The 22,535-nt window shown below is 36.6% G+C and overlaps 1 protein-coding gene across 1 annotated transcript in view; it reads right to left on the reverse strand.

Moving 5' to 3' along the window:
• The window catches only part of ITGA8 (integrin subunit alpha 8), a 102,633-nt gene that overhangs the window by 69,132 nt on the left and 10,966 nt on the right, over positions 1-22,535 (reverse strand). The window contains exons 3-13 of the mRNA XM_050321176.1: positions 21,756-21,856; positions 18,781-18,904; positions 16,481-16,542; positions 15,427-15,472; positions 14,347-14,472; positions 13,212-13,256; positions 11,243-11,286; positions 10,207-10,263; positions 9,968-10,020; positions 4,421-4,626; positions 2,097-2,288 (exon numbers count right to left, since the gene is read on the reverse strand). Coding sequence (XP_050177133.1) covers positions 2,097-2,288; positions 4,421-4,626; positions 9,968-10,020; positions 10,207-10,263; positions 11,243-11,286; positions 13,212-13,256; positions 14,347-14,472; positions 15,427-15,472; positions 16,481-16,542; positions 18,781-18,904; positions 21,756-21,856 — 1,056 coding nt within the window. The remainder of the gene's footprint in view (positions 1-2,096; positions 2,289-4,420; positions 4,627-9,967; positions 10,021-10,206; positions 10,264-11,242; positions 11,287-13,211; positions 13,257-14,346; positions 14,473-15,426; positions 15,473-16,480; positions 16,543-18,780; positions 18,905-21,755; positions 21,857-22,535) is intronic.

The following is a 22,535-nucleotide window of genomic DNA, read 5'->3' on the forward strand; positions in this document are numbered from 1 at the left end:
AGGTAAAGAAGAAAAGCTCTTTGACACAAGAAGGATTACTTATTTCATTGCCTAGCATGTTTGCTCTGTGCTCCCATTTCCCCATATTATTTCCTTTGTTTTTTCCCCTTTTTCCCATAGGAAGGCTATTTTTGTGCTAGTACTGTACCATGTTTGTGCTATTTTTGCAGTTCTGTTTTGGTGCTTCAAGACTTTGCAAATTAAGGAAGGGGGGGTTTAACTGATAGTAAGATCTTTTTCTTCTCATTCTCTGAGAGATCCTCCCCAGTACTCTGCACTGCTCACACAGATATTCAGCTGAGGGATGGAGGGAAGAGCTGGTTACAGTAAATGCAGAGTGGTGGTTTTTTGCCTGGTTTGGTTTTTTTGTGGTGTTTTTTTTTTTTTTTTTTTTGGTTTGTGGTTTTTTGTTTGGTTGGTTGGTTGTTTTTTTTTTTTTGAAAATGAGTAATTCATGTAATAAAACCAAACCATCTAACACACAGTGAGCTAATACCACAATGTCAAATTCTGGAAGTAGGATGCATGGTGGAGCCAACATTGACAAGTAGAGTAATTCCAAGAAATGTCACAACTAAAGTAGTTCCTCAGTACATATTTAGAAAGATCAAGACCCATTACCCAAACTTTCCACAAGTTAGCTGAAAAGATGCTCCATATAAAGTATGCTAGTAGAGCAGTGAGATTTCTACTCCTCTTTCTTCCCTATGTGAGTCAAAGAATCTCTGCCTTCTCTCTATCTTTTCAATCTTAGAAATGTCAGGAATGCAATATCCTGTTTTCTTTGGTTTTGCTGGGGGGCCTTGTGTGTACTTGAAGAGATGTTTAAATGCTGAAACTTTAATAAAGAGCTCTGTTGTCCAAAAGAACCTCATTAGTCATGGACAATGAAAGACTATTAATAGTAACATCAACAATATGCATACAGAAAATCAAAACAGTGTTTAAAAGCCCTTTCTTCTCTCAAATGTGAAAGATCCTCTTACTGCAGTCTTGTGATAGCCTCACTTTATTACTCTGTGGTCAGCTTTTCTGTTTGTAAAACTGTGATTTCTATTGTAAACACCCCTTCCCAGAAATTACCTTCTGCTTTTGGAAAGGCACCCTTTTCAAGGTTTTTACAATCCATCACAAAAAGGTAAAAGAGATCCCATTTTTGTCCTTTTGAAAAATTTTTACTCTTGAAATAATACAACTTTTAAGAACTCTAGCCTAACAAAAGTGATCTTATAGTAAGTCAGGGAAGTGCAGACTAATAGTATTTTACTGTGGATGAACCTTTCACAATACCAAAATATGATGTTTTATTGCACACCCTTGCTAAGGCTTCTGAATTGTGATGAAAAGAAACAGAACATATTTGCTTCCAGAGGAGAGAGAGTAAACACAAGCACACTCACACTCAGATTACTCAGGTGCTAGAAAAAATTTTCTTTAAAAAATAAATCCTTCCCTGCAAAACTTAACTAGTGTTACAAACTTGATAAATGTAAATACCTGATTTATTAGGTAGGCTAATAAGGAAGAATCAAAGCCAACCTAAAAAGGAGGAGTCCATATAGCAAAATGAAAACAGAGATGGAAAGGTCCAAATACAGTATTTACCTTTAAGCAATTTGTATTCTCTCTGCTTTTTTGGAATGCAATCAAAGCCATTAACTATATATGGTTCAGTGTCTCCTCTGACAGCAAAAAATAACTTAGCAACACAACCAAGTCAATCCCTTATTTTACAATACAACATGTTTCTAATTAAGAAAGAATGCCAGGATGAAGGAGACCTTACAAGTTCAATAAGCTGAGAGCTTTCAGTTTCTGGAAGTGGGGGGAAAGGGTTAAGCTTTTTATTGTAAACTTCACATGTTTTATGTTAATACAACTATTTAAGCCCTTTCTTGACTTTCTGATCATGTCTTTTGACAGGAAAGGGAGTATTTGTTTTTGTCTGATTTTAACTCTCAGGAAAGCAAACTAGAACTGTCCAAAAATGTCTGTTCTTTATTCTGACCTCTGCCTTCCAAACGGAGCAGTTTAGGCATGATGTATTTTCCAGAGAATGAAAGTATAAAATTCCATTTCTAATGGAAAAATCTTACCTGGATAATCATTCTTGTCTACATCTGAGTCTCCCCTCAGAGTGAAGCCAAATCCTGAAGGCATGGACTGTGAGGCCCAGGCTCCATTGAGAACCTGGGAAGGGTTAGTTTTTAACCCATTACTGTATCCATTGTAAATGAGAACTTTCCCTCTTCTGTCTTCTCCTGCAAATGGTGCACCAATAGCAATGTCTGCAGTGCAAAAAAAAAAAAAAAGAAAGAAAGAATGGGCACAATTAAAAATTAACTCCCTGCAGGAAAACAGATACAAACGGCTTCTACTACAAACATGCAAGATCTTCAACATTCTGTACGTCTGTATGCATTCTACTTTTAAGGCAAATATACAAAAATGTTTGCAGTGTCTTTTCTGTGTCAAAGTTTCATGATAAAAGCTTATAAAATAATAAAATAATCCTTTGAAGATGTTATTGAATTATACTAAATAGCCAGTCCACACTGGATTCCTCTACATATTTCCAGGGCAGTTAACTAGCTTTAATAAACCAAGACCTAATGAATGCCTGCTTCTACTTTAGTATTTTTAAAACAGGTACAAATTTTCCTCGATTTCCTCTATCACCTAATTAAAAAGGAACAGCTGTTAGATAAAACTAATTTTCTTTTTCCAGATAAAATATTATACATAGACAAAAAAATCCATCCCTTAAATATCTATTGCTTTAGTATACAAAAGAGAACAATGGAATATCATGTTTCCATTTATACCAAGATATCATTTTACTGAGAAATAAGAATATTACTGATTCAGGATTTTAACAGGAGGCCTTGGGCACCACACAATTAAACACTTCAGTCCTCAAAAATGAGGTGCCATATCCAAGAAGCAGAACTCCCAGTGCTCTTCTTACTTCCCACGCATGGGATGTGGAGACAGTCAGATGTCTACACTGAGATTCAACAGCCACACTATCTGAGCTAGCCAATAGAAGACACTAGAGGATAAATATCTACAACTCTTACTTTTAGGTTCTGATCTAGAAGCTGATGCTGGACTTCTTTATTAAACTGTAGCTTCACTCTAAAGGTAGAAATGCACCAATGCTCTATGGCTGGCATCTTCAGTTATGAAGCAGAAGACTTTGGCTCTAGATTCTTCTTAGTCTTTACACAGTGACAGAGAAAACCAGCAATGTCTCCTGCCTGCCTTATCTGAATTCTGGAGAGCAGACCACCATTCCCTCCCCAGAGTAGCTGAGGGCATCTGCTATTGCTCACAGGTAGAAAACAGGAAGTTTCCACCGTGGGGTTCAGCTGTCTGAACTCCATGGTGGGATTCCAGGACAAGCCAGTGTGGGTATTCTCAGCAGTCACAGTCCAATGGCTTCTACCCACAGGATGGTATTCATATTTTGTGCAGTCTGAACCCCAATGCAATCCTATGACTCCCAACATGACTTTTTCCTTGCTCAGCAGCCACACAGTGAGGACCTTGCCCTAGAATCTAGTGGCTAGAGCACTGTGAAAAACAGTCCTCAAGTTATGGAGGACCAAAGTCCATTAATTTTAACTTTGTGGGCCAACGATCTCAAAGGCTACTGTGCAAAATAGCTCCTCTAGGCAAAACTTCTTGCTGTTTTAGATGTGGAGATGCCTGCTTTGAAGATCCCTAACATCATGAAAACAAGAAGTAAGGAAATGCTTAGGGGAAAACCAAGGTGCTACTGACCACATCTAGGAGGCTAACTCTAGGTGCTCAAGGTATCCCAGCCATCTCAGGTGATTAAGCAGTTACTTTACTTGTACTGTTTTCTTGAATGTAAGCTGCCAGTTAACTTGCACGAACTTTTTGTTGTGTGCATGTGCTATAAGCATTTGAAAAAAGACCCATTATGCAAGTTTCTTTTGGTGCCTAAGTACCAATGGAAGGCTGATTCCATATCAGTACTTCTGTACTTGTCAAATTCTTTCATTGTTGACAAAATGCTTCATATACGGAGCCTCATTCAATTCTCAAACTCTTCCCAGCATTTGCTTTTAAACAAGCGCAAACAGCTTAACTAAGTAAATAAATGTAATTATAGTCATAAACCAAAAACCAACATTTTTTATTCAAATGAGCATACTAATATTTAGTAAAAATAGCACCGTAGTCAATATGACTGCCCTCTTATTGGGAAGCTTTTCATGATTTGGCTCTCCATATCAATTTCATTAACATTAGTGTAAATTCTCATGACCTTCAAAGGCTGTTACAAGCAAAAAGGCCTTTTTCAGCCACTGCACAGACACTTCATATTCACTGCTTAGCCATTTTTAATTTCCATGTTAGACAGAGATATACTACATTACATACAAATTACCATTATATCCATCTTGATTGAGATCTCCAAGGTGTGTGATTGCACTGCCAAATCTACCAAACACTTCCGTGCCTGTCAGAATTTGTGGATCTCGGAAGAGGAATGCATTTTCTTGCAGGTACAGATAAACTTGCCCAACTTCTTTAGGCTTGCTCTCAAATTCTCGTTCCATAAAGAGAGGGGCACCAACTAAGATATCATCTAAACTGGAACAGTCAAACAAAAAACAGTGTCACTAAGAGATTGAGTGCAAACAACACAGTTTAGGATTTGCTAAAGAGGAAGCTGATAATTATGACAGAGTCATATTCTAACTGAGGTAAGAAGGCAATTCTAGATTTCTAGTCCAAACACTTATTAAAAGCATGGTCAATTAGGGAAGGTTGCCCATAGCTATGCCCAGTCCAGTTCTGAATATCTGCATAGGTGGAGACTCCACAAACTCTCTGGGCAACTGCTTCCAGTGTTTGATCACCATCACAGCAAAACCAATTATTTTTAGGTTTAAACAGATTTTCTTGCACTTCAACTTATGCTCACAATAGACACTGAAAACTTATACTTTGCATTTAACAATCCCAAAGTCAGCAATTTAACTAATAGGGAATCTGTGTTACCAGAACAAATTCTGTAGATCTGTTCTGGTAACAGTGCTAGTGAAAGAAAAAATCTTAATATAAAATCTAGTTCCTGCAACTTATACATCAGCAAGTGAACAACAGAAAAAAATCACTGCCACTTTACAGCCTATTTTTGAGTAATATACATGAAATACAAGGAGACCATCAATTAACAGAGAATGTCTCATCACTAATTCAAATAGAAGCTGGGAGATAAAGCCACAGCTTTATTTCTGAAAACACTTCTGTTCAATATTAGGCACATGAATAGCTGCAGTGCTCACATAATTTGCTGTATGGAGTTTTAAAGAGAAAGGACATCATCAAATCACAAAAATAAGATACTTAGAGGGGAAATAACAGAAAATTTCTGTCCATTTTGCTACTCCAAGAAGAATCAGTCAAAGAATACAGACTAATCAAAGGATATTTTGCATGTTGTTGTTCTCAATAGGCATATTTCAAAACATGTTACTGATATTTATTTAGTGGGAAAACAAGACCTTAATAAACTGAAGAATAAAATCAGTGAGACTGATAGAAACATAACAAGCAGAAGTATTTTTAATGGATTATTCTGACATATGAAATGAGAGTACAAAACTGCTGAAGGTTGCTCAAGCCCATGCAAACTAATAAAATAATTCCTATTACATTCAGTGGACACTGATCATTCATATCAACTAGCATAATTTGATTCCAGAATTTTTAATTTGGAAAAGCATATTCTCTTGCCCTAAAATGAAACTTTGTTCAAACTTTGTAAAACTCATAGAAAATCTATTACTCCCAATTCATCATATTCCCAATACCAACATTTTCCCAAAGGCTTTATCTATTAGTAAACCAATTTAGTAAAATTGCACTACATTGTTTTTCCCAATCCTGGTAAAAAAAAAAAATCTGTATGATTTAGATCAGCTACTGCTTTACCAGAAGTATATATTATGATTCTAAGATACATACCACAGAACTTAGCACAGAATATCTCATCTAGAAGCCTTTTAATCACATTGTAGAACATACATATTTTATAAGTTGTGACAAAGTACTTCTAGAAATGTTATTTTTTTATTAAGTTTTATAGTATGTTTCCATAAAGGAAACCGTATTTCAAAATGTCATGTCACTTTGGTACAGCTGTTCTTTTTTATGTTAGATTTTTACCCTATGGCAAGAATAACTAAAAGGAAGGAAGTAGATGCTGACTTGACATCTGTGGTGGGGATTTTCCTTTCACACCGAACATCCTCTACTAATGGAAGATGTTTGTGCTTGGGACAGAATATCAGCTGAAATGGTTGCCATGAAACAATAGCAATAACAAAACCCAATCACAAATGTTATTTTAAAAATAACTTATTTTATGTATGCCATGAACTAAAAGCATTACACAGTAGCACTATCAGCAATTACTAGATATTCCCAGTAAATTGGGACCTCATGGAGGTATGTGCTCTGTAAACCATAAAGTAAAAGATGAGCTTGGCTCACATGAATATTCTACAAATAAACAACTGTAAGACTAAGGGAAGATTTTCTTTTAGAGGTGGTAAGGAACTAAACCATTAAATCAGGAAGCTCCTAGTACATTGATGCAAAATATACAGATACCCAGATAACTTTATAGTTCATAGAGCAATATCCAGAGCCCCTAAAATGGTGAAAAGAGAGGCAGACTATCTATCGCGGCCTAAAATTCTCTAAGCAGAAGCCTAACCCAGAACACAAAATTCACCAGCTGAGACAGAAAGCAAGCAGACAGGAGCTGGAACTTGTTGTGCAGAGAGCACAGCATCTCAGCTAGAAGGGCACAGTGCTGGATTATTTTTCTAGGAAAATTTGTACTTTGCTAAAATAAATGACAATGACTTTAAAAAATGCATGAATAGTCCAGGGAGCAGGGACCAGAACCAAGTAGCTAAGATGGCTCATCATCTGATGCACTGAGGGAAAGATGGAAGGAAGACCAGTCATCATCTGGAACACCCCCAGCACTTGGTTTGCCTTCCCTCCAGGTCTTCACACGTACCACCCCCACCAAAGCCTTCCTTTGCTTACTCTCTTGATTTTTCCATTCTCTGCCAGTGCCATACTCTGTAGGTCAAGGCCAGCTGCTTCAGTAAATCCTCTGCAATAAGGAATTCTCCCTCAGGCAATTCTAGGGGTTTGTGTTTAGAGTTTGGGGGGTCTTTGAGCTGTCACAGGACTGTGCGATAGCTAAAATGAAAGGATTCCTCAGCTACCCAAATCTCCCTAATCCTTATTTACTTATTTCTCCTCCCTCTTCAAGTGGACAAAATGAGCAAGCAACTGCTTCTTACCATACTGTCAGTTTTGCCTCCTAGCTTCTACAGTTTAATTATTTCGATAACAAGCAGCCAAGGAGGTGTGTGTGGGGCTGTGTACTTGTGTTCTAAATACCTATGTGATTAGTATTATGCATTTTTGTTGGATAGAGGGTATTTCAATTGGTCTTTTAAACTAAGGAGTTTATGTTTCCAAAATTGAGAGTTTTGAGCCAAATTCTCAAATGCCCTTGGACATTAATATTAAATCATGAAGTGCAGTTCAGTTTGCAGTGGTATTTTGAACTAGTTAGTTGGATTTATTTCATTACTGCATTAAGATGTTACAGTTAACATAAATTATATATTCATTTTTGTTCCAACACAGAAAGCTAACCTGCCAGTACAACTTCCTTTCTGATTAAAAAAAAAAAAATCTTTAAAAAGCACAAAGCTGACCACCTGCTGAGACTGTGTGCCATTCCTTTGTATCCTGCCGAGTAATAAAAACCAGTATGGGAAATGTCAAGAGGTCAAAGTATAACTCTGGAAAGCTTTGATATAGGCCAAATAAAAAACCTCAGTAAACAGTTTATTTCACTATTTTTATTGGACTGTTTCAGGCTAAATGAAAGTGTTCTCTTTTTCCCTCTTTACTAAGAATGTAGCATGTGAGTTAATGGCAAAGCTTGATTTGTTAAGTTTCATTGTGGATTTCTCATTATTAGCAGGAGGCAACTGAACAGTAGCTCAAACAGTATCCTCCATGTCCCTGTCCTGCCTGCAATCCTGATGTGGTACAGATAAAACTTCAAGAGTCACCCTGGAATACCTGCAGAACTGCTGGAGCAGAAGGTATACAGAACTTTTTTTCCCAGGATGAGCCAAATCTTTGAGCCGCATGTTCAGTCTACAGCAAAGCACCATTCCTATTAATCTTTTATTAATCTTTTCAGCAAATAAATTAATTAGGTTTCTTCTACTGGTAAGGCTATCACTACTTTCTTATATTTAGCTGCAAAAAGCCTAAGTGAATTTGAAGCGTTAATTTCCCTTTTGCCTTTTTTTTCCCTCTCTTTTACTTTTCAGATAAATATTTCAATTGACTATATGTGCAGACCAGCAAAGGCAGACTACATATCTAATCAGACATGTTTATCAAGTAGAGCTTTTTGTGTTTTGTTTTCTGTGGGATGTTTGGATCTCAGGAAGAGTCATTAGATTTCTTTTAAGATATAGACTGGGAGACCACACAGGCCTCAACAACAGTTTGATTATATTATTGACATAAACTGTGGTTTTAGAGGTACACAGAAAATATGAGATCTGCCAAGTAACCCTATGGTTAACAGGAAATAACCTGCCAAGGAAATAAGTTGGTTCAGTGAGAAGTTAAATAGCAAGCTCCCTGAAAGTCTAATGAGTATCTACTGGAACTTAGATTAATGTTTCTCCACTCATTCACATTCGTAATACATTAGCAGGACAAAATTAATCCTGACTCTCTATACAATTATAAAAATATGAATTTTCAAAAGCCATGGTACTATGAATATTTGATCTCAGAAAGTTGGAAAGATTTAAGTACAATGAAGCCAACACTGAAACTGCTGAAACTTCTGTTTTTTGTTGTTTTGTTTTGTAACTGCAATAACAATTTTACCACCTTTTTACTTTTTCTCTTTTCTTATATCCCTCACTCTTTAAAGGGTCACTAGTCAATGATGGGAAGCAATGATTTAGCCCAGAAAAATTATTTAATGCTCTATGTTTAAGCACCTATTAAGAAATGATCACAAGAAAAAAAAATGAGGTAGACACATCTGAGACCCTTCGCAAAAGACAAGAGTATGCCATGTCTCTAAATTACAGTCCTGGCTCACCTTAGTGCAGACTTCCAAGGCTCTGAGCTTCAGGGATCTTTATCTCCTTGCTAAAAAGCTACTATCAATATTACCTCACTAAAGTCCTATTCTTCTAAAATATTTAATCCAACTTTACATGAGCTGAAAGTTAACAAGTGTTTTGTTCAACAGGGCCTGAAATCCCCAAGTGTCTGAGGCATGACCCTGGGAGCTGAGCAGTGTTCTCCCTCAGACACTCAGAATGCCTGCCATAACAACTATGGGACATAGACACTTGTTGGTCCTCGGGATGATAAAAATGGATGGCCAACCAACAGGTGCTGGAATGAGGAAAGAGGAGCTGATGATACTGGAAAGCTTTTAAAATTGAGAAATGAAGCTATGGATAGTGCACATGTGAGAAGACTCATCTGCTTTTGAGAATGGAAGAATGAAATTTTCACTTTCACCTATCTCTTCCCAATGGTAGCTAGTGCTGTTTATCCACTGTTTTCCTATCTGGATCTGTTTCCTAAGACTTTGGACATTCCCACTCTGACACACTACTATGAATAAATATTCCAAAAGACAAACTCACCCGAACTAGGCTTCCAAGTACTCATGTCCCTGTGATTACACAAAGATAAGCCTATGTGAACAACTAAAATTAGAAAAGCAGAGAAGCCAAGAAAAGCATTTTGATGAATGAAGCACCTGAAACCCTGCATTTATTAATAAATATCAGGCATTGCTTCTATGAGTGTTCAGTGGAGCTGAATATATTTGGTAACCTACCCATCATTGTTAACATCAGATACTGCAACTGTGTACCCAAAATAAGACGCCATCTGGAAATAAAAAACAACAGATAGGCTTTCATATCAGATATCAATTTTAAAATGTTTTTACTGATAATCCTCTTTGTTTTTATGGTAATTAATACCAAAAATTATTTTATATATTTTTGAAACTATGTTAATGAAGCTATATCCTCTAGAGATAAAATATTTCATCACATAGTTGCTTGACATTACCTGTTCACCAGTGAAGTTCTGGATAAAGGTCAAGTCTGAAGAATTAATAATTGAGACCTGGTAACAGAAAAATAAGGAAAGTTTCAAGCATACATGCGAGATGCTACGGCATGATGTCAATGCAAACCAATTTGACACACTGCAGGATGGTCCAAGTGGCCAAGAAGAAACAAATATTTTCTGTCTCACTACAGTTTTCCTGTATGATCTTGAACAAATTACTGAGATTTTATGGCTCAGGTTCCCCACGAATAAAATAAGAAAAAGACTACTTTCCTTCCTTGCTAGACACTTAACAGCAGCAAATCATAGACTATCAGCTAATCAGTACCTAGGCATGAAAACATGAACTTAAAACATAAAGAAATATATACATACATACATAAATACATATATACATATATACACATACATCTTTCTTCTGAAAAATTTTAAGAACACGTTCCAGAGATACAAGGAATTTTGGGTCCATAAAACTAGAAAATATGTCTGTGGCTGGGATCACTTTTCCCTATCAGGTTAGTTGTGAAACTTTTTTTCCTGTGAGGTAAAAGCTGTATCTACAAATGTATATTGTTTTCCCCCTTCACTTCTAACTTCCTATCATGATTCTTTGCATCTGGTACTCAGTGTATATACTTACAGCACTGAAAGTAAACACTGGGTATGAATAATCTGAACTTGGACTCCTTTCCACTGCAGACACAGCCTTGCATGTGAAATGTGCTAATCCTAAGGGTAAGCTTAGGTCTGATAACATGGTGAGTATAGAGATACTAGTCACACTCCAAGCATTCTTGTAATTGCCTACTAAAAACAGACTTAGGAAGGTACTAAGTGCTTACCATTCAAAGCCTAAACCAGTAAGGCATTTCAACCCAGCCAGGTAAGACTGAGGGTGAAAGTCAGTGACAGTTTTCTCTGATTTAAAAGTGTTTTATTAAAGAGACAGGAAATATAATGTAGCTTTCAACCTTTCAAATAGTCTAATTGCCTTCTCACTATAAAAAGGATAAAATGAGGGTCCAGTACATACATAGCCAAAGTTCTGTGCTCCCCTCGGGACTCCAGCAACCAGCTCTGAAAGGATAAATGATCAACAGTGAACTGGTTATGCTATCTGAGTGGTGCATGCCACATGCATCCCATGCCACTTAAACCTTCCTTTCTATCTATCTATCTATCTATCTATCTATCTATCTATCTATCTATCTATCTATCTATCTATCTAAAACCCCTAAAGATTCTGATTTGTGATCTGTATCAGATCTGTAAATCACTTCAAGACATTAATTCATAAGACTTTAACATTTATTCAGTGCATCTACTTGCATAAACAGTTTCATCTTGACTTTTGAACACACTCATCCATAGGTCTCTGTCTGCCTAGCATTATTTAGCATAGCACAGCATAATAAAACTTCTGGTACAATTCAGCTTGCTACCTGACAGCTGTGCATTGCTGGAACCAGAATTAGTCCTAGCATCCCATACTAGAGTACAGAAGCTAAATGCAGCTGTCTTTACAAATACTTCTTTTCTTTTTGGCTACACAACAATCTGTCTCATCCACTATTTTGCTTGACTCCACGGAAGTGTCTGACAAGTTCTGCACAGGCTATCTAAAAGCATTCTGAGGAAGTTTTTTGAGGAGTATTGGAGACATCCATTGAACAAGAACATGAAACACTGTATTTAGCTGCCTTCTAGGAGTAAGTCTGCTCAATGGTGAAATTTTAAACAACTAGTAGAAAAAATGGGTAAAAAAAAAACAGAAGGAAAAAGTGAAGTCACAATCTGCAGTCTTATTGTCTAAACTTTCATATCCATGTCAGAAGACAGCTGCAGGAACTTCAGACATCAGAGCACCTTAGCCATCTGCCTGTACTGACCTACCACTCCTCTGTTCCTCTCTGAGTTTATGTATTTCTCTGTGACTAATGTGCTTGGTCAAGGGGAAATGGAAGTAATAAGGAAGGACTGAACAGGACACTGGCTCAGTGTCCTGTTCACAGCCAACTATGCAATTTTTTGTGCCAGTCATTTACATGACTTACTGATTCAAGAATCATCCATCATAAAACTTTGAGTATGCATTAAAAAACAAGAAAAAAAAGAGGCAGCCTTCCATTACCAATGATATATCTTTTCGGATATCACAGTGTTTGGCTTAATACTGTGGGTTTTTTTACTTATTTTTTAAACCCTTTTTAATGCAGGATATGCAACTCTAACTTCAGAGGGATTAAGAAGCAGCAGTTCTGGAGAGCTGGGTTCATTTTGTGGAAACGTACTATGTCTCTATTGGCTTTGTGAGTCTGGACCGCATAGCTGCTCACCTGCTCAAGAAAGCCTTACACAAGAAACACAGCTCTTCAGGTACAAAACACCGGGGATCACAGGTATTTTCAGCTGACTACATGTTCTTAAATCCTTTACAATATCAGAACATCTGAAAATAGCTAAATCATGAGCAAATTTCTATTTAGAGATGATTGTTTTTAACGCACTTTACTAAACAGACAGCTGTGACAGGAGCTTTTCTTCTAAACTGGATCCAACTTGCAGAGACACAGGAAAATACTGTTCAATTTCTAAAACACAAGCAAAACTTACTTTGCAACCTAAAAACTAGACCATGTTCAGCTTGGTTTTAGTTATCCTGCCACAACGCTTCATGCTATGAGTTCAGCACATCAAACTGCCTAGATTAAGTGAGACTGAATGGTTCCCTCTACAAAGTTGTCAAAGCACTAACTTCAGACCTTCTGTTTTTATGGTATCCTGCTTATGCAGGATACTATAAAAACAGATTCAGATTTTTGTGTTACTTACATTCTATTTTGTTTTGCTATACTGTTTAAGGAAATATTTGCCTTACAGATAGCATAAGTCTCACCAGTATTTCAAATGTACAATAGGTGTGTTCCTGCACAGGGACCCAAACCCAGGAATTTAACAGGTCCATGGCCATATGGTTTTCATTCAACTACATAGCTTCTTACCTTGTTCAGAATCACCAGTAAATTCCCCAGCAGCCACTGAGTATCCTGTTTAAAGATAAATTACAAAAAACCCCACAAAAACTTGATATACAATTTCTTTCAAAAAAGCGCAAGACCAATCAGATTTGCATGTTCAACTGATCATCTGAATGCAAATTTTCTATCATTAGTATACTAAAACTGTGTGGAAAAAACGAAACTTTTTTATTGCATAATTATGACTAAATTAATGGTAGGTCTGAATGTATAATAAATTGATCCCTCTTCTCCAAAAATGAGCTTCTAAATCATTAATAATTTATCTGAAAAAACCAGCAGGTACTATGGTGTTTTATCTTACCACCTGTTTACACAATGTAGGTCTTCATTACTCTACTATAATGTGTGAGTGCCCTGATTGAGCTCTATAAGGAAGACAGATTTCCAAAGATGCAGTTAAGCATCTCTTGGAGCTTTAGTAAATCTGTGAGGTAGTTGTTATTGTCAGAGTAAAGACTTTTGGACTGTGTCAGGGAGTGTAATTTCAAATCCATGGGCAGGGGAGAAAGGATGTATCTTTGCCTTCCAATTCCACTGACCCTTGTCTATAACTATGTGAAGAAAAACCTGCCTTACATGAAAAGATGTGAATATCACGAAAATTCTTAGAGATCAGTACTAATATAAGGTAGATAAAGAGCCTTTTTCCTATTTATTACATAGTATCTTCAAACTCACTTTTATTATTGCTTACTTGAATTGTATCTTTTAAATACCACTAAGAATAAATTGGATATTTGTGCAGTACTGTATTTTCATTTATCTATTAAAAATTAAAATAGTCTTTAATTAGTTGAAGTTCAATCCACCATCTTGGAATGAAAAAAATTTGTATTTTTGTTTAATTATTTAAGATCAAATATAAGAACCCTAACGAGTCATTTAAGATCTCAACCCTCAAACCCTGTTGCTGTGCATAATTTTAAGAATGTTAATAATCTTCCTGAAGTAACCAGCAAACTTCTGGTTTGCTATTGCACTTAAGGCAAAACATTTTCAAACCCTCTCACAATTGTGACAGTAGTAATTTAGGGCTTGTTTTCGTATTTATATGACTCATGCTTTTAGAACATATTGCTATCTTAGCTTAGCTTACCCATGTAATTGTCATCATACGAGGCTGGTGCCACTCCTGTTTGTTTCTCTCGTGCCAGTTTCCTCAGAATATCCTTGAAGGAATAATTTGCAATGATGTCTGCAATACTCGCAGTGATTACCTGACCTGGATTCAAACAGCTTCATAAATACAAGGAACATAAAAGAGAGCCAAATGCTACAAAACAGCACTTTCAGAAGATTAGAACAGAGTTGAAGGGATAATAAAACATGGATGCAAAGAGTAGATACCTTCTCTCAATCTTTCTCCATTACTATCCTGGAAGTCTCAAGAGTACACATAAATCCATACAGCAAGGCACTGAATTTCTATTGAACCATCACAAAAACATCTCCAGACCCATTTCAGTGTGCTGATTCAAACTAAAGTCACTGCACTTACAAATATAGTAGACCAATGGAAGCAGTTTCTCAATGGAGAATTCAGAGCTATGAATTCCCTACCATAACAATCAACTAGGTCTTCCTTCTTTAAAGACAATGCAAAAATGCACATCAAAGAGGCTGAAAATGGGCAAGTTGGGAGGTAGAGGCTGGGAATCAGCTATATCATACATGTCAAAACAGGTTAAAACAAAAATAACCTTTTAACCCTTTACCAAAACAACTTCAGGTTTTATCTACATGAGAAACTACATCTTGAAAACTACAGTGATGCCACAAGTGAACTTCAAATGTATGCAGATAACTATAAAGGGTTGTGCTTAGAAACAAATAGTAACAAAAGCTTTAAAAAAAGTACATTTGTTGTATAAATACTAGCTGTTTTAAAATCTGCAGTATTTCTAGGGAAAAATCCAACTTATTAATTAAATGACAAGTATGCTTAAATGTCAACATAAAAATAGTTATTTGTATTTGTTTCACTTGCTATATAACCCACATCCTGAATTTTCCCTGACTTATGCTCAGTTGCTTGTAAAGCAGTTCTTCTGATTTACATTTGTTGGAAATAAGATTAGGGACCACTTATCTTAAACTGACAAAACAATGGAAATCTACAACAACAATACTTTCTGCTTCACTTCTTAGATCAAGTTACCCAGCCAGATGAACATACCTTGCCAATAAAAACTACCAGGCCCGCCTACTATCAGGTCTCCATTCTACAAAAATCAGAATTGAATAAAATTACAAAACAAAAGAATATTACAAAAGTAGGCATGCATGGAAAAAAAACTATTTAAATGACCAAAATAATATCAGAATCACTATAAAGGAGAATAGCCATGCTTAAGGAAAGGATGTACATGGATGCACGTGGATAACAGAGTTAAAAAAAGTTAAGATCACCCTGTGCATGTTCACTTGAATGGAAGTCGTAAATTTTTTGCTGCTAACATAGCATTCCAAAAATTGCTGCTTATTTATAACAAAACAAAGTTATCATAAAAGAGGGTCTTCACATTCAATGAAGTAACAGTAATGTTTTATAGAGAAGTATACTTTTGTCTATCCTACAAGGAGGTCTTAACCCCATAGCTATTAATAATGTAAATAACAATGCAGCTGCAGAACTCTGAAAATAATGGCAATGGTCAAAGTTATGTGAGGCACTGGTGCTGTAAAAATGGCACAGATAATAACCACAGCTTCAAAGTTTATCCTTTGTCCCACAATATTGTTTCTGGACCCTCTCATCATTAAGAAAAACTAGTTCTTTCCCTTAAACATTTTCAGCCCACACATGAATGGTCTTACTCAATGACTACTCTGCCTCCAAAAGCATAATTATACAAGCTATTTAAACTTTTTAAAACTACTGGTGCCTGCCCATTACTTTTTGAAAGTCAAGTCCCTGTAAAGTATTGTAAGTGGGACAGACTGAGATGGAAGCACATACAATTGTTTGCCTAATTATCTATTAAGATAGACTGAGAAGAGTTAGATTGGATTGCTGCAAAGAGATAAACAGGTGCTGATTGAGTATTTCTTTTATTGATGACACCAGAAAGTTTGGAGCTTGAAAAGGAGGAAAGACCTTGCAACAACTTCAAGAAACTTTCCATATGCAACAGCTTAGGGATAAACTCACAATCACTGAGACAGCACTTGAACACTGGGGATATATCACAATTACATTTGGTCAAAATACTTCAAAAGCAGAATCTCACCTTGTAAAAATCTAAGCTGAAACCTGCTTGACAAAAGCCTTGTCCTTCAGGATCTGCATTGCCTGCAATTATGAAGGTAGAAGCATTTTATTCTTTTCCCAGTGCATGTTGAAGATAGCATACATACCTCTGGAGCTATAAGGCTGTAAATGCAAATCTGCCGAAGTATGGGAAAAGATGTATTCTTTTTGAGAAGAGGCAGAGCAAATCAAGACCTTCTACAGTACCCTGAACATGCAGCCCCTTGTGAAGATTTTGAAAAATAGGACCTGCTACTTGGGACTTTCTCCTCTCACTGCCAAGGAAGGACCCTTGCAACAACTATCAGGGAATAAGTTTGAATTTGGCTGGAGATAAAAAAAGTAAAAACCCAAGAAATTGTAGAATGTTCATCACAGTCTGATCTGCTATAAATACAAAAGTATTTACTAAGGCATTCTCAGAACATGTTGACATAGTGGACAGGTCAGGATGGGTCAATGTACAGACAACATCCAGCTTATCTGTACTATGGCAAGGGAAAGGGACACATGTCCCTTGCCAGGGTCAGTCTTTTAACTGATACACATTTCCTCAATGAGGAATTAACTGTAAATAATATAATTTTGGATGCACATTTTTACAGGCTAAGTGAATCTTCCTATTTGTTTCTACTCTTATTTCTAGTCTCCAAATCCTTCTGTTATTGTACAATGGTAAGCATTTTAGGGTAATTCTGTCTGTACCAGAGTGCTGAAAGACTGCAGGATTGGGAAGCTGAGAGCAGGATTGGTCACTTGAACTCTGTCTTCAAATGACATAAGCCTTCATCAAAGCCCCAGTGAGACATTAGAAGTATATGATGCAGATCTTATGATTACTATTTCTTATAGATTCAGCTTTCTTCTCCACCTGTCCACCCAGGGACAAGGATTAGACTTTAAAGGAAGACATAGCACAACTCTGTTTAGTCCTATACCTCAGTGTGGGAAGAGGAAAACCAGAGAATAACGTGATATCTCATGTTGCTATTGGTGTGCAGATTTCTGATAGACCACAGAAAGCATTATTGGGCCACATGATCACACATCTGTCAGATGTCACAAAATCCAGTTACAAGATCTGATGCTATCTTTAGACCTCCACAGGAAAGAGACTTTTTAATGATGCCTACTTTTTCTGTAAAATGCCTTTTACATTCTTGGCAAAATAATCCATGAGAAAGTTTAAGGCAGGAGCACAGTTTGATGCAGAGGAACAGTTAAAAGGTGTGATCTGAAATTAGCCCATATGCACACAGCAAGAATGTTATCTGCAATATCAGGGTCTCTTACAAGGGGTATCATGACAAGGAACTATATTCAGACTCCTTGGTTATCAGCTGGTGCACTCAACTTGAAGCAACTACTCATCAGTGAGACTGAACACCACCATAGCTTTGTTCTGAAGGGATAGGTAAGCCCATCATGTTTGGTATCTTGCACACGCTACCCTTAGAAAAGTAACTGAAAGAAAATTCTCTGATTTGTACTGTAGAAATTGTCATAGATTCAGCTCAATCCAAAGTCACTGGATCCTTCATATTGCTTTTAATAATATGGAGCACTGAGGTAATGAGGGTATTAATAGTCATCATAAACACTCAGACATAGGATGCTGAATGAGATGAATGACTGATACGATCTATCTAATGTGTGGTATTTTCTCCAGATTTCTAGGTAACTGAATGTTGTTCTAAACATACATGCAGTTTTTCCCCACTCCCCAGGAAGCAAGGCCCAGAGATGGCTACTGCAACCTCAGAAGAGCTCAGAGAAGAGTGTGTAGCAGTAGTGCTAATGTGCATGTCTTTCTTCCATGCTGAAAGTTCTTCACAAATGAGGTAATGTGGATGGTATTGGCATGAATGGTGATACAGGCTTGTGTGTTTCTATGCAGGGTCTGGTCTTCAAATGATGATCTTGTGACGAGAGATTTATACTCAGTATAAGTATAAATAACTGGTTTAAAATGCCGTCTGGTTCTTATCTAGATCTGTCTTATCTAGCTACATTTTAAAGCCATTCAAATTGAACCAATTATAGCTCATCACTATAACTGCACACAATTTACTTGAGATCTCCTCTTTCAATTAATTATACAATAAAGCATTCAATTACAGGAATACAGTTTAATGTTGATTTTTATTTACACTCTCATTCAATGCAATAACATCGTACAGCAACCTTCATTCAACTAAAACTGTGTGAAGACTGAAAGGATGAACACATTGAGTGCAATATCAATTCCTTCAACAAAGCATTGTTCATATTAATACTTACTGTTACGACAAGGTGAATATTCTGCATAAGCACTGAAGTTCTGAATTGCTACATAGCAGGTGCCAACAGGGTCCTTCTCAGGGCTATCTTTAAGGGTTCTCCAATGATACAAAGGAGCACAAGCCTATCAAAATAGAAAAGATGTCACACATACCTTTCACACACACAGGCATCTGGGAAATGTAGTTTTTAATAAACTGTGTACAAAGATTCTATCTGGTACTGAGTCATTCATACAGCAAGATACTGACAGAAGAAAATGCAGGACCACTGCTTCATATGATTTCATTATTAACTGAAAAGTACACTGATCTTTTACTTATAGACTTTGGCAGGTAAAATCTGTTAGGGACTACGAGTCACATTTAAGTGCATGTTACAAATATCCTCTAAGCCTGCTTGACAAGTAATATAGTGCCCAGTCTTCGCGAGCGAAGATCCGGGGAAGGTCTCTACACCTTCCAGCCTGCGCATTGGATTTTTTAGGTGAGACACAGTGTGCGCGGAACTGAGCCCACCCTTTAATCCTAAGGTTCATCTGCCGGGGCCAAGCGAGCTTGGACGGTGGCAGCGAGGTCCTTAGGACGTAGATGGGTTGCCTTTAAGGGTTAACGAGCCCCACCTGCCCGGGAGTGGCCCTGACCGGGAATCGAACCCGGGTCTCGCGGTGATAGCGCCGCGCCCTTACCACTAGACCACCAGGGGCTCCTTGACAAGTAATATCTTTCCTCTATTACTGCTCATTGCACAGGACTTGATCCCGTAGCTTAAGATGCAAATCACATATATGTGGCTTAAGGCAATCCCAGTTCTGTCCTGGTATGTCTTAAGATAGAAATTACTGCAGCAGAATTACTCCACTCTACTTAACAGAAGGAAATTTGTTGGGGTGTTGTGTTGTATTATCTATCACAATCATCAGATTGTCTTCCTTCTTATAAATCCCTGCTTCAAATCTTTGTAGATACGATATAGCTATAATGCATCCAAAAGCCTGAGTGAACAGTTTTTTGCAATGTAAGTTTTGGCTAGAGAACTAGCATTTAATCTTCTGTGTTACAGTACTGGTGTTACAAACATGACAGTGTAAGGATAAATGATATACAAGTTGTGTAGAGAGAGGCATCTTTTTTGGAGGTAATCCAGATAATTAGAAAAATGAAAACAATAAACTGTCAAGTCTGCAAGTCATGCTTCAGGGGGTCCCATGCCCTAAAACTTTTCACTTCCTGGGAGGGTGAAAACACTACCTCTCCCTACAACCTTGCCTCTGCAAGATAAAAATAAATTCTTCATTCATGTCCTGCCTTGTCCTACTTTTCCAATGAGAAACCTGTCTGCCTCTGGCAAAGTATTGCTAATATTCACATTACTGTATAAGCCTTCGATCTGCAATCAGTTCCAGCTGGATGAGTCACTGTGCTACTCAGAGCTTGCCATAAAAGTCAGAGCTTCTGGAGCAATCACTTAAGGAACAGGTACTCTTAACATGCCCCTGCCTAGAAAACCTTGCATATTAAAACAGAAAGCAAAACTGGAGTGCAGCAAAGAGGAGTAAGTGTGGGTAATTTTAGGTACATTTGATACCAAGCAAAATGGATTGAAAAAGCCCCCTCAATATAACCATAAATGTTTACCTAATGCAGTTTACTCTGATATTTGTAGCCTAAAAAAGTTCCTGACAGTTTGATGTAATTTTGTTTTTCTCTCCTTTCAGCCTACAAGATTAACAGACAAAGTTTTCCAGTTTTGCTGTCCAAATTTTTGCCTGAAAAGTGTTGACTATATCTCCCTTTCAGTCTGACGAGAGGTATCAGAAGTGAAACAAAGTTTTGTCAGTACAGGCACAGAACAGCAGGTGGTGATGAGGTTTTCTGCTCACTTGATTGAGACTTAGCAAATGGTGGTAAAGAAGTACTTTATTTTGATTTATGAATTGTTGTTTAATAAGGTACCTAAACTGAAATATCTTCAGCTATTTTCAGAATATTTTTAGAATTTTTATATTTACTTAGCTCTGTAATCCTAAGAATAGGGTGATGTTTTATTCATTACCTGTTTCATGTCAAAATCCTTCCATAGGTTAACCACAAGGCATATGATATAAGGCAAAGCATTTCCAATTGATACTTCCTCCCTTATGACTATTATTTTAAGTAATAATTGGAAGTTTTAAGGAAATCCAAACCCAAATTGTTATTTTGTAATTGTAAAAGCTAATAAAACCTAATGAACAAACCAACTATTCTTATCACAATTACTTCATTGCCATTTTCAGTGAGTGGATAAATTGGAAATATAAAATCTCTGTGTATAAGAAGCATCACCACCACTTTGCTAAGCAATAAAAATGCTCACTGCTAAAGGCCTCTGTCAATACAGGCAAAATGTTCAGTGAAACTGGAAAACAAACATTACATTTTGACAGCCATCTTGATTTGGAGCTTTTTTATAATGACTTTTTTTGCAGCTGTTTTACCATGACTATGACATAGCTGCTGAAAACAATGTAAATGTGACAAAAGAGGTCAGTGCTTTCTCTTACTAACTGAACTTCAACAGAGGTACTTGGCTTTCATTACATTTCATTACATTCCAATACATATAATTTCATTACATTCTGTACTTAACATTCCAAATATACCTTTGTAATACAAAACATTTTATAGCATAGAGTTATCAGCTACTTTGTTTCTCTAAAGTATGTCCACTATCTATTTAAAAAATATCATCATTCACTTCCATAACAATACGGCATTCTGCTATTTTCATATGGCAGTAGAATAATCTTCACTTGATCAGTTCAACCTGATTCTATAAGTTGCTTTAATTTTCTGATTATATACATAATCTGTTTTATAATTCATGCATAATCAAAGTTATTTCCACAATATACACATAGAGAGCTATTAAAGATAAACATTTGAGGAAAATAAATGTTGTCTCTAAATGAATACCAAATGCATGAGACTTACCACCACTTTTTCTTTATGAGCTTTGACTGTTGCTCCAAACCACTGATTTGTCTTAAACTCTATAGGTTCCCTGGTGCCATTGACTTTAATTTTCCTGTTGTCTGACAAAGGAAGAAGCAGTATGTTCACAGCTTATTTTTAAAAAAGTATTACCCTATGAGTTACAGGCACAAGTGAATGGACTAATGGATATATTACATTGCATCCACTGTCATCATCCAACCTGTTTAATAGGAAATGCATCCTAGTATCCTTTAAGCTTTTCACTGGTCAGTGGAAAACAGCTTAAATTCACACGTGAACATTCAAAATAATTACAATTAAATTTTAGAAAAAAATACACAGGACTGCAACAAGAAACGCTGTGTTCTCCCCGACAAAAATAAAAAAAACCCAAAACAAACCAAAAAGCAAAAACACCCCACTTTACCTGGAATTTATGATGAAGAATGAAAAAGAATCTACAAAAATAGGTGAAAAGCCCTAAAAAGTTTTCTCAGATGTAGTAGAAACTTTCCATGTAAAAATCATGTTCCATAATTATTTTTTGTCAAACAAATTACATTTCTCAGCATGCTTATTCAAAGTCCAACACTATAGATAGCAAAGGACTTAGTTTTTAACAGAATTACATGTGTACACACTGTCACAAGAGACAGCTTCTTAATGTTGCTTTATATACACTCTTGCAGATGTCAGCATAAGAGAAGCCATCTGGGCAAAGATTCAGGACAATTATAATGCATTTCAGGTTTTAATAAAAAGCAGACATCCCTTCCT

This window comes from Myiozetetes cayanensis, unplaced genomic scaffold (genome assembly GCF_022539395.1).
Source record: "Myiozetetes cayanensis isolate MyiCay16 unplaced genomic scaffold, myiCay2020 scf1, whole genome shotgun sequence".
Taxonomy (NCBI): Eukaryota; Metazoa; Chordata; class Aves; order Passeriformes; family Tyrannidae; genus Myiozetetes; species Myiozetetes cayanensis.